This window comes from Pelodiscus sinensis, unplaced genomic scaffold (genome assembly GCF_049634645.1).
Source record: "Pelodiscus sinensis isolate JC-2024 unplaced genomic scaffold, ASM4963464v1 ctg34, whole genome shotgun sequence".
Classification (NCBI taxonomy): domain Eukaryota; kingdom Metazoa; phylum Chordata; order Testudines; family Trionychidae; genus Pelodiscus; species Pelodiscus sinensis.
Genome location: NW_027465849.1, coordinates 4,589,396 through 4,602,276, shown reverse-complemented (window position 1 = coordinate 4,602,276; position 12,881 = coordinate 4,589,396). Strand labels below are relative to the sequence as shown.

Below are 12,881 nucleotides of genomic sequence, written 5' to 3'. Positions count from 1 at the left end.
TCAGGAGGCATCGACTCCAACCCCCTTTTAAAAGCAGGACCAATTCCAACTAAATCAACCCAGCCAGGGCTTTGTCAAGCTGGGACATAAAAACCTCTAGGGATGGAGATTCCACCCCCTTCCTAGGAAACTCATTCCAGTGCTTCACCACCCTTCAAGGGAAACAGATTTTCCAACCTAGACTTCTCCCACTGCAACTTGAAACTATTGCTCCTTGTTTTGTCATCTGTCACCACCAAGAACAGCCTCTCTCCATCCTCTTTGGACCCTACTACTGGAAGTTAAAGGCTGCTACTGGAAGTTAAAGGCCCTCCTCACTCTTTTCTTCTGTAGACTAAATAAGCCCAAATCCCTCAGCCTCTCCTCATAAGTCATGTGCTCCAGCCTCCTAATCATTTTTGTCACCCTCAGTTGGACTTCCTAAAATGTGTCCAGATCCCTTCTGTATTGGGGGACCCAGAACTGGATGCAATATTCCAGATGTGATTTAGGCAGTGCCAAACAAAGGGGAATAATCACTTTCCTAGATCTGCTGGCAATGCTCCTCCTAATGCACCCCTAAGGCCATTAGCTTATCATCCACTGTAATCCCCAAGTCCTTTTGTACAGAACTGCTACTTAGCTAGTCAGTCCCCAGCCTGCAACAGTGCTTGGAATTCTTCCGTCCCAAGTGCAGGACTCTGCACTTGTCCTTTTTGAACCTCATCATATTTCTTTAAGCCCAATCCTCCAATTTGTCTAGGTCACTCTGGACCTTAGCCTTACCCTTCAATGTATCTATCTCTCCCACTAGCTTAGTGTCATCTGCAAACTTGCTGAGGGTGCAATTCAGCCTCTCATCCAGGGCATTAATAAAGATGTTGAACAAAACTGGTCCAAGAACTGATCCCTGGGACACTCCGCTGATCTAGCCAGCTTTCTTCCATTTTACAGTCCATTTATCCAATCCATACTTCCTTAATTCGCTGGCAAGAATACTGTGGGAGACCGTATCAAAAACTTTGCTAAAATCAAGGTATATCACATCCACCACCTTCCCCATGTCCACAGAGTCAGTTACCTCATCATAGAAGCTAATCATGTTGGCCAGACATGACTTGCTCTTTGTGAATCCATGTTGACTATCCCTGATCACTTGCCCCTCTTCCAAGTGCTTCAAGATGGATTCTTTGAGGTTTCCCTCCATGATTTTTCTGGGGACTGAGGTGAGGCTGACCGGTCTGTAGTTCCATGGAGTCTCCGTCTTCTCTTTTCTAAAGACGGGCATTACATTTGCCTATTTCCAATTATCTGGGACCTCCCCCAATTGCCACAAGTTTTCAAAGATAACGGCCAATGGCTTTGCAATCGAATTGGCCAACTCCCTCCACACCCTCGGATTGCATTAGATCCGGCCCCATGGATTTGTATATGTCCAGCTTTTCTAAATAGTTCTTAACTTGTTCTTTCTCCACTGAGGACTGCCCAACTCCTTCCCAAGTCCACATTTCCATTTCTTGTAAGCATCCTTTTTGTGTTTAAGCTCTCCAAAGATTTCGCTGTTAAGCCAAGCTGGCCACCTACTATATTTGCGTTTCTTACTGCACATTGGGATGGTTTGTTCCTGCACTTTCAATAACGTTTCTTTAAAATTTAGCCAGCTCTCCTGGACTCCTTTCCCCTTCATGTTACATCCCAGGGGATCCTGCCCATCAGTTCTCTGAGGGACTCAAAGGCTTCTTTTCTGAAGTCCAGGGTCTGTATTTTGCTGCTCTCCTTTCCTCCTTAGGTCAGGATCCTGAACTTGACAATCACATGATCACTGCTACCCAGGTTGCCACCCACATCTACTTCCCCTACTAGCGCCTCCTTGTTTATGAGCAGCAGGTCAAGCTGGGCATGGCCCCTGGTTGCTTTATTCCGCATTTTTGCCAAGAAGTTGTCCCCATTGTTCTCCAGAAGCTTTCTGAATTGTCTTGTACTGCTGTATTGGTCCCCCAGCAGATGTCAGTGCGATTGAAGACCCCCTATGAGAACCACAGCCTGTGATCTGGAAAGTTCTGTTAGTTGTCTTAAGAAAGCCTCGTCTTCCTCGTCCACCAGATCTGGTGGTCTGTAGGGGTATGTCTAGACTACATGGCTCCGTCGATGGAGCCGTGTAGATGAGTTGACTAGACATAGCAAAATGAAGTGGCGATTTAAATAATTGTCACTTCATTTACATCAAAATGGCCACCGCGCTGTGCTGACGATCAGCTGATCGGCACAGCGGGGCAGTCTGGATGCTCCGTGGTCAACAAGGGAAGCCTTTGTCGACCTCTCCAGTAAATGCCTCCAGAGGCATAACGGAGCGGTCGACAAAGGCTTCCCTTGTTGACCGCGGAGCGTCCAGACTGCCCCGCTGTGCCGATCAGCTGATCGTCGGCACAGCACGGTGGCCATTTTGATGTAAATGAAGCGGTGATTATTTAAATCGCCACTTCATTTTGCTATGTCTAGTAAATTCATCTACATGGCTCCATCGACGGAGCCATGTAGTCTAGACATACCCTAGCAGACACCCACTACATCAGTGTTTCTCAACAAGTGGTACAAGTACCTTTAGGGGTGCTCGAGAGAAGTCTGGGGGGTACGTCAACACAAATGAAATTTGGAGAAAACTGAATTTTTGTTTTAAGTTTTACAGCGCTTCATTATTTTGTACTTTTTACACCCAAAAATGTCATTGCCTGCCCAACTACAATTAAGTTATTTAAACAAATGTGTTGCAATGGTAGAAAAAAAAATTGTGTGTCTGAAAACTATAGGTACTGGGGATACTTTTTTTTTTTAACATGGGGTACTTATAATTTTTTTTTAAAAGGGGTACTTTATAAAAAGAGGTTGAGAAACACTGCACTACACCATCACTTTTCCCAAAGACACTTAACCCAAAGACTCTCAATAGGCTTTTGTCCCACTTTATACTGGCGCTCTAGCAATCATACTGCTTTCATACATACAGTGCAACTCCTCCACCTTTTCTCCCCCGCCTGTCCTTCCAGAACAGTTTATACCCTTGCATGACAGTGCTCCAATCATATAAGTCATCCCACCAAGTCTCCATTATTCCAATTAAATCATAGTTCTTTGACTGTGTCAGGACTTCCAACTCTTCCTGCTTGTTTTCCAGGCTTCTTGCACTCGTGTACAGATACCTTAGATAACTGATTTTCCCTCCTTTCTCAGTACAGATCAAGGTCCTCCTCTGTTGCACCTTTCTCATTGTGTTTCTTCCCAGTATCCCACTTACCTCAGGGCTTAGGTCCCCCAACAAACCTAGTTTAAAGCCCTCCTCACTAAGTTTGCAAGCCTGCCCATGAAGATGCTCTTCTCTCTCTTCGTTAGGTGGATCCCATTTCTTCCTAGCAATCCTTGTGTTGGAACAGCATCCCATGGTTGAAGAAAGCCCTTTCTCCAACACCACCTGCGCAACCACGCATTTACTTTGAAAATTTGATGATCCCTACCTGGGCCTTTTCCTTCAAAAGGGAGGATGGACAAGAACATGACTTGTGCCAAAAACTTTTTGATCCTTCTTCCCAGTGCCACATAAGCTGCAGTGACCCGCTCAAGGTCATTCTTGGCAGTATTGTTGGGTCCTACATGGCTAAGTAGGAAGGGGTAGTGGGTCCGAGGGCTTGATCAGTCTTGGAAGCACATACTGAATTCTAGCACCAGGCAAGCAGCATACTTTTCGAGTTTCCCAGTCTGGATGGCAGATGGATGACTCTGTCCCCCTTAGGAGGGAGTCCCTGACCACCACCACCAGTCTCCTCTTGGGAGTGGTGGTTGTGGAACCCCCATTCCTCGGACCATGCATCCCATATCTTCCGGTCGATGAGGTCTCCTTCTGATCCCTTCCCTCAGAAGTCTTCCAAAGCATTCTCCCTGACTGAAGCTCTTACATGCTAGCATAATACACCTAATAAATAAATGAGCCTGTACATCCCCCCCAAGAGTGGATGCAATGTTACTGAGATAGAGATGCTTGTACCCAAACAGGAAAGGGAACTGGTATACGGCATATTTATCCTGCTATAACTGAGCCACTTTGTGGATTGATGCGGGATAACTACCTCAGTTTAAAAAACAAATCTTACCCCTACTAGCATTGTCGCACTGGGACAAAATCTATGTGTAGAGTCAGTCTCAGTGGAACAGACTAGTGCAGGACACTGGACTAGATGGTCATAGTTGTCTCTAACAATACCTCAGTGCCTCGGTTTCCCTTCTGTAAAACTGGGAGGATAATCCTTCCCCTCTGTCTTATTTCAACTGTGAGCGCCTCAGGGCAAGGACTAGTTCCCATTCTGGATCTGTGTAGTACCAGCACAATGGGGCCCTCCCTGATCTTGGTCACAGTGTGTCTGGGCACCACTCAGTCTGACAGGGCCCCTATCTTGATTACTGTGTGTTTGAGGAGAGCCCAGCCAAACAGAGCCTTAATCTCGGTCAGTGTGTATCTGGGCAGCGCCTGGTCCAACAGGGCCCTGATCTCAGTCACTGTGTGTCTGGGCAGCACCTGGTCCAACAGGGCCCTGATCTCAGTCTCTGTGTGTCTAGGCAGCCCCCGGCTCAACGGGGCCCTGATCTCAGTCTCTGGAGAACAGCTAGCATGGATTTGTAAAGAACAAATCATGACAAACCAATCTGACAGCTTTCGTTGATAGGATAACGAGTCTTGTGGATAAGAAAGAAGCAGTAGATGTGGTATACCTAGACTTTAGTAAGGCGTTTGATATGGTCTCGCATGATATTCTTATCAATAAACTAGGCAAATACAACTTAGATGAGGCTACTATAAGGTGGGTGCATAACTGGCTGGATAATCATACTCAGAGAGTAGTTGTTAATGGTTCACAGTCCTGCTGGAAAGGTATAACAAGTGGAGTTCCACAGGGGTCTCTTTTGGGACCAGCTCTGTTCAATATCTTCATCAACGATTTAGATATTGGCATAGAAAGTACGCTTATTAAGTTTGCAGATGATAGCAAGCTAGGAGGGGTTGCGACTGCTCTGGAGGATAGGGTCATAATTCAAAATGATCTGGACAAACAGGAGAAATGGTCTGAGGTAAACAGGATGAAGTTTAATAAAGACAAATGCAAGGTGCTTCACTTAGGAAGGAACAATCAGTTTCACACGCACAGAATGGGAAGCGACTGTCTAGGAAGGAGTCCAGCAGAAAGGGATCTAGGGGTTATAGTGGACCACAAGCTGAACAGGAGTCAGCAGTGTGATGCTGTTGCAAAAAAAGCAAACATGATTCTGGGATGCATTAACAGGTGTGTTGTGAGCAAGACACGAGGAGTCATTCTTCCGCTCTACTCTGCACTAGTTAGGCCTCAATTGGAGTATTGTGTTCAGTTCTGGGCACCGCATATCAAGAAAGACGTGGAGAAACTGGAGAAGGTCCAGAGAAGAGCAACAAGAATGATTAAAGGTCTAGAGAACATGAGCTATGAGGGAAGGCTGAAAAAATTGGGTTTGTTTAGTTTAGAAAAGAGAAGATTGAGGGGGGACATGGTAGCTGTTTTCAGGTATCTAAAAGGGTGTCATAAGGAGGAGGGAGAAAACTTGTTCTTCCTGGCCTTTGAGGATAGAACAAGAAGCAATGGGCTTAACCTGCAGCAAGGGAGGTTTAGGTTGGACATTAGGAAAAACTTCCTAACTGTCAGGGTAGTTAAACACTGGAATAAATTGCCCAGGGAGGTTGTGGAATATCTCTGGAGATATTTAAGAGTAGATTAGATAAATGTCTATCAGGGATGGTCTAGATGGTGCTGGGTCCTGCCATGAGAGCAGGGGACTGGACTCAATGACCTCTCGAGGTTCCTTCCAGTCCTAGTATTCTATGATTCTGTGTATCTGGGAAGCCCCAAACCTCAGTTGCAGATTAAAGTGCTCCCACAATACACCTAATAGTAAATACGCAGCAGGGAACAGAAAAAAGCAAAATGGTAAGATGGCAGAAGGAATCAGATGGGAAAGAGCAGAAGATAGTCGACTGTGCATTATATAAAGCAAGGGGGCAGTCTGGCTTGGGCTAACTGCATTCCATTCAAGTCACGCCATAGAACAGAGCAGTGACACACAGAGTGACACACGTAGATAGCCAGTGAGAGCCTCACAAGTCTGTACCATTACTAATATTTATTAGACATGGTATGGTGATCTCCATCCCAATCAGCTGGCCACAGTCTTTTTGGAGGGGGGCATTCCTAGCTGCAGTGAGGCCCCCGACCTTCCCCCCAAGACCATTGTGCCAGACGTAGTACAATTTTATTGCTGTTAGGTGTCTTACAATAGTACTGAGGAGCCCCAGCCATAGCTCAGGGCCCCATTGTGATGGGCACTGCACAGATCCAGAACAAGAGAGATTGACAAGGCTGGTTCCATGTATCTTAGGAAGGAGACCTGAACAGAGAGAGGATGGTCGATCAGGGGCTGCTCGTCACCCTGACTTCTAACTCAAGAGTTGTGATATTTAAAGCTGATGACTAGATCATTACACAAGGCACCACTGGCCTGCGGAACTCACTGCCACATGATTATCATCACCACTGAAGCCAAGACCTAAGCATAGTTCAAACTCAGGGGCTGGATATTTGTGTAGATAATGAAACTATCCAGACTGATCTGAAAGAGGTGCTTTGGAAAGGAGCTAAACCCGCACACTTCAGGAAATTGCCCAATCTCTACCTTCCCCTCTGGGCAGGCTATCGCATCATTGCCCAGTAGAAGGGTGTCTTGCACTTTCGTCTGACACAGTTGGGACCGGCAGATGGTCAAAATGGGATACCGGGGTAGCTAGACCCCTGGTCGGATCCAGTTTGGAAGTTCCGATGGGCCTAATAAAGAGGCACTTTTGCCAGAGAGAGGGTGGAAGCTAGAAGGCTCGGAAATGCCACATGAGATTGGGAAAGATCAGGAGGGTAGGAAAAAACAAGGCACAGAAAGAAGCTGGGAGGATGATTCGCTAGGGTGCACTCCCGCACAGGGTCATAGCTGCCCCCAATGCCCCAGCACCATGCTAGGGAGTGTGGTGATGTGGGAAACATGTCTCAGGAGAGGGTGCCCCTGTGAGACTGGCCCTCCCCGGCATGGCACCACCACTGCCGTCTTTTGGAGGCAAGACCGACCCTAGCACTTCTGGTACCCTACGAAGCCTGAGTACCTATACCCCATCCTGGGGGAGGCACTCAAGGAGCTGTGAGGGGGCAGGCAGGCAGCAGGGGTAAAGCTTGCCCCGGCACTCACCAGCAGCAGTGGGAAGCAGGGCAACTCTGCTCCCCCGGCTCCCAGCCACATCACTCAGGGGAGGGGTTGGGGGGAAAGGGTGGAACAGCCCCCCACACTCACAGGAAGCAGAAAGCAGAGCGACACAGCTGGGAGTCAGCAAAGCAGTGGTGGCGGGCCCAAACCCTGCTGCTGGTGTCCCCTGCTAATCTGCCAGCAGCGTTGCTCAGGGGAGGGGACAGAGCAGGGGCGAGGGCTTAAGGGAAGCAGCAGTGGAGTAAGGCTGAGCAGGCTCACAGCAGGCTCACAGCAGGGATGGAGCGGGGTGGGAGGAGGTGGTGTCCTGGACCCTGCACCACTTAGAGATGGCCCAGCTGGGCAGATTGGTACCCCACATTTTGTAGTGCCCTACGCAGCTGCCTATTTTGTGTATTGGTAGGGACGGCCCTGTTTGGAAGCGTTGTGGAATTGAAGCCCTAATTGCAAATGCTTAGTAGGAAACCTCCCTGGTTCACATCCCTCCACATCCACTCTTGGCTCTGCCCCACCCTTTCCACCTCAACTTTGTCTGTAGCATCAGGAATGCAATTAAAATGGTTGTTCTGTCCCCTCCTCCAACCTGGGAATAGGGAAGTGTGGCCCAACGCCCTCTTGCTGCCAGCAGGAGCAGGCCCAGCAGTGCAAGTGGATTCTAAGGATGGTATTTACAGACTAGATTACCACAAAGAGTCCCATGAGGTCACTAGTACAACCCTGTGTCACACGGCCTGTGATCGCTTTTGTAAAATGTACATGGGGATACTATGTAAGGAGGTCTGTACATAGCTCAAGACCAGGATTTCCAAAGTCTTGTTGTTAGAGTTAGGAGACCCAGAGATTGGTTCCACCCGGCAGGACACAGATACATTTCTCTCCTTGGCTGAACTTGGGACGTCTGACACTGGGGTGTATTTGCTAATGAAGAAGTTGGAGGGACTTTAGGAGAAAATGAACAAGTAAAAGGGACAGCCGGCAGGAGGGGACTGGTTTACAGATGATAAAACTTCAGGGGACAACAAACTAGAAACAATCTTCATCTTACGAAAGGAGGGGCTCAGTAAACCAGGTTGAAAACAATAGGGAGAAGAACACTGAGGGGAGCAGGACTTATTAGACAAGAGGGCATCTTGTTAGTCAAGGTCGGTCTCTAGAAGATGTGCGATGACTGTATTTTATACACAACCGGGCATAGACTCCCTTGGGTTCCTGCATTTCGGCTCACTGCCGTTCAAAGCTCTGGTTGCTAGATGAACACTGCAGAAGCGAAGAGTGAGGAGGGATTTGATAGCAGCCTTCAACTTTATGAAAGGAGGTTCCAAAGAGGCTGGAGAAAGGGCTGTTCTCAGTCATGACGGATGGCAGAACAAGGAGCAATGGGCTCAAGAAAAGGACTTGGGGGTTACAGTGGATGAGAAGCTGGGTATGAGTCAACAGTGTGCCCTTGTAGCCAAGAAGGCTAATGGCATATTAGGTTGCATTAAGAGGAGCATTGCCAGCAGATCCAGAGAAGTGATTATTCCCCTTTATTCAGCTCTGGTGAGGCCACATCTGGAGTATTGTGTCCAGTTCTATGGACGCACTGGAGAGGGTCCAGTGGAGGGCAACCAAAATTATTAGGGGGCTGCAGTATATGACCTATGAGGAGAGGCTGAGGGAGTTGGGTCTGTTTAGTCTGCAGAAGCGAAGAGTGAGGGGGGATTTAATAGCAGCCTTCAACTTCCTGAAGGGAGGTTCCAAAGAGGATGGAGAAAGGCTGTTCTCAGTGGTGACAGATGGCAGAACAAGGAGCAATGGTCTCAAGTTGTGGTAAGAGAGATCCAGGTTGGATATTAGGAAAAACTATTTCACTGAGAGAGTGGTGAAGCACTGGAATGGGTTACCTAGGGAGGTAGTGGAGACTCCATCCCTAGAGGTGTTTAAGTCTCAGCTTGACAAAGCCCTGGCCAGGTTGATTTAGTTGGGATTGGTCCTGCCTTGGGCAGGGGGCTGGACTTGATGACCTCTTGAGGTTTCTTCCAGCTCTATGATTCTCTGACCAGCTTTCTCTACAGAAAAATCTAAGTGCTGGGTGTTGTGGAGCTAAGGGCTAGCATGGACCTAAGCTGGCATACCCTTTGGACAGCAGCAAATCTGGGCATTGTGTGTGTGCCGGGAAGGCTTGGAGAGTGTGGTGGTTGGAGGGCACCTGGCGCTAGTGGGCACAAGAGACAGCAGACCATAGAATTGGGTGACTGCCCGCCCTCTACCAGCAGGCACTGACTAGGCGTTTTCAGGCTAGTGGTAGGTGCCTCACACACCTGGGTATCCACGGAGTGGCATAGGGAAAGGGGATCCCTGAATACCCACTATCTTTGCCCATCACCCGCCTTCACTCTGCAGGCATGAAAACCTTCTCCTGGGCACCTGGTGCAGTTGCTACTCTACTCCCCTCCACCCTGTTTCAGGTCTCAAGCAGAGATTACCAGGGTCCAGGCCAGAACCCCCCTAACTGCCCTAGCTCCTCCTAGGCCAGCACTCTGATCATTGGGCCACCCTGTGTAGAGCTACAGAGAACCTTGCCAAGAAGGGGCAAGGCCTTGGGCAGAAGAGGCAGGGCTGAGGCTAGTCTCTTCCCTTAAGGGGCGCCCAGCGCCCAACACACGGGGCTCCAGCAGTGACTTAAAGGGCCTGCAGCAGTGGGGAGCCTGGGGCCTTTTAAATCATGTAAAACCCTTGTCGGTGACAGTGACCCTGCTTCTGTGTTAGCTCTGCACGCCCGAGAGACAGCTGTGTGGCTTGGGGTCCTGCACGCCCCAGAGACAGCTGTGTGGCTTGGGGTCCTGTTAAGGGAAGGCCCAGCTTCTTGGGGGCACAAAGGGCGTATAGTCACAGTTCCCAACTGCTGGTCCACAGACCAGTGCCGGGCTGCAAACCACTGGCTGCCTGGCTCTGGGGGTTGGGTCTGGGGTACATCGCCCAGCGCCTCCCCTCCCGCCAGCTGGGAGAGGCGTGTCCTGTCCCACCTCTCAGCCAACCAGTGCTGGGCAGGGGCGGGGTCTCCTCCCAGACACGGAAGAGCAGTTCCCTGCAGCCTTAGAGCAGCCACAACCCAGACAGCAACGCTCAGCTAGTAATGGCTGGGAGGCAGTGCAGAGCCAGGTGAGGGGGGCGGGGCAGGCACTAGGGGACTCTGGGGGCAGGGCTAGTGCTGGGGGGCTCTGGAGGCAAAGCTAATACTGGGGGCTCTGGGGGCAAGGCTAGTACTAGGATGCTCTAAGGGGCAGGAGACTCTAAAAGGTGGGGAGCTGGCACTGGTGTCCTCTGCAGGTGGAGCTAGAAGTGGGGGGTTCTATGGGGACAGGGCTGGCACTGGGGGGACTGGGCTAATACTGGGGACTGGGGCTTGGCACGGAGGCGGGACTCTTGGGTGCCTGGGTGCAGTGGGGCTCTGGAAACAGGAGCCTGGCAATGGGGGGTCAGGTGGTGGCAGGCTCTAAGGGGCAGGGGGCTGGCACTGAGGCATTCTGGATGCGGGGCTGGCACTGGGGGTAGTGGAGGAGTGGGGGTTAGGGCTGGCACTGGGGGGTTCAGGGGGCCAGGGTGTACCCCAGCCCTAGCCCTCTGAGCCACTGCGAACAGCCGCTGTTCACGGCAGCTCAGGGGACAGGGGCTTTTGGCAGACGGGGCAACAATTCTGCACAATTGCATATTCGTTATCCGCACAATGAATATGCAAATAAAGTTCTATCGGTCTGCTAAAAGTTTGGGAATGCGGTTTAAAAAAGGTTGGGAACCACTCGCTTAAAGAACAGCCTAGCCACTGTGCAGAACATGGCCGGGGGTGGGGGGGACGTGGCAACAGGGTATTTCCACAGCCTCCAATCTCTCCCCCTCCCATGCTCCTGTCCCCAGTCTTTTCAGAGGGGTGTTTTCTAAATACAGTGACACCCCTTCACCTTGCCCCCTGCACATGGCAAGGAGCCACCCATCACCATAGCATCTTGGCTGCCTAGTTCCTGGGGCTAGGGAAAGGAGACCTTATCCCTCACTTCTACTCGGGGGAGACCTGGCCCCCTTTGTGGGGGATGTGGCCGCTGCCTCCCATATTGCAGGACCTGGGGATTAAAGGGTCACCCATTCCCTCCCCCATCTCCCCTTCCCCCCCCCCCCACTGTACATGCCACGCCCCCAGCGGCAGTGCTGGTAATGGGGGGAGGAGGTAAGGCTGATGTAGCAGCTACCCCTCAGCCAGCAGGGGAAGGAAGGACAGTAGGGGGATAATGGGAGGTGCAGTGGCACTGGCTGTGAGGAGGGGAACGAGGTGATACTGATGCCACAGCTGCTGCCTTCTCCAGCCCCCGCTGCCGGCTCCTGCCCCAGCCTGCAGCACAGTGGGGCCCGGTGGGGCTGGAGCAGCTCTCTACATGGTCTGGCTCCCAGGTGCTGGTTAATCCAATAAGCATCACGGTCAGGGTGATGCTTACCGGGTAACTGGTTAACTGTTCAAATCCCTGGGTTGCAGTGGGGCACTGGCACTTCAGCGGGGTGGGGACAGGAGGAGGCAATACTGATGTCACAGCTGCCCCTGTTCTTGCAGGGGTTGGAGGATTGCAATGGGATTGGGGGCTGTGGATTGGGGATGGGGGTTGCTGTGGGGAGTGGGGGCTACAGAGGGATGGAGGAGGGTGATACTGACGTCACAGCTGCCTCCGCTCTTGCAGGGGTTGCTGTCGCACTCGTTGGTCTCGATCTCGCAGCCCGTGCCCGTGAAGCCAGCCCGGCAGCTGCAGGTATAGCTGCCCTGGCCCGTGTTGGTGCAGGTGGCGCCGTTCTGGCAGGGCCGGTGGTTGGTGCAGTAGTTGAGATCCTGGTTGCAGAAGAGGCCGCCCCAGCCCTCCTGGCAGTTGCACTGCCAGGGCTGGCTGCAGGTGCCGTGCAGGCAGCCCGGGTACCGGACACACTCATCACACAGGCGTCCCTGCCAGCCGATCCGGCACTTGCACTCCCCAGGCCGCTCGCAGTAGCCATGCCTCTCGCTGCAGCCCGGCAGACAGATAGCTGGAGAGTTGAACAGAGGAGAGAGAGGGAAAGGTCCGGAGGAAGGGAAGGGGAGAGAGGGAGGGGTCAAGGAAGGGGGAGAAGGGTTTTCTATACAGATTTAATGTCTTTAACCATTGGTGGCACCTGCCACCATCCCACCTGCCTCAAAAGGCCCCACATGCTTGTGATTTCCTGTCTCCATTCCCTCCCCATTGCTCCTTGGGACAAAAGAGGCAGCTAAACAGGGAAAGGAGTGAGGCGGGGAGTGGGTGGCAATTGAGGGTAATCTCCATGCCCACCAGGCTTGATCTGGTGAGTGGGGGGGGGGCAGCTAAGCCGGGGGCAGGAACTCATTGAGAGCAAGCTCAGATCCTAATGGGCACAGGGAGGGGATACTGGCTACTTACGGTGAGTGAGCTTCATGCCTGATTGGAAAGGGTGGATGAGGCATGTGAGGAGAGGGTGAAACAAGGTGTGGGTGAAGGTGAATTTGGGGCCCATGAGGGAAACAGGATGCAGAAGGGGGAGTGAGGTGCAGTAGGGGCCTTGTGGAACCTAGGCAC

The 12,881-nt window shown here is 51.2% G+C and overlaps 1 protein-coding gene across 3 annotated transcripts in view; it reads right to left on the bottom strand.

Moving 5' to 3' along the window:
• DLL3 (delta like canonical Notch ligand 3) overlaps positions 1 to 12,881 on the bottom strand; it is a 329,262-nt gene that overhangs the window by 257,003 nt on the left and 59,378 nt on the right. For all 3 annotated transcript variants that reach the window (XM_075915298.1, XM_075915296.1, XM_075915297.1), the window contains exon 5: positions 11,975 to 12,336. In XM_075915298.1, the coding sequence (XP_075771413.1) occupies positions 11,975 to 12,336 (362 nt within the window). The remainder of the gene's footprint in view (positions 1 to 11,974; positions 12,337 to 12,881) is intronic.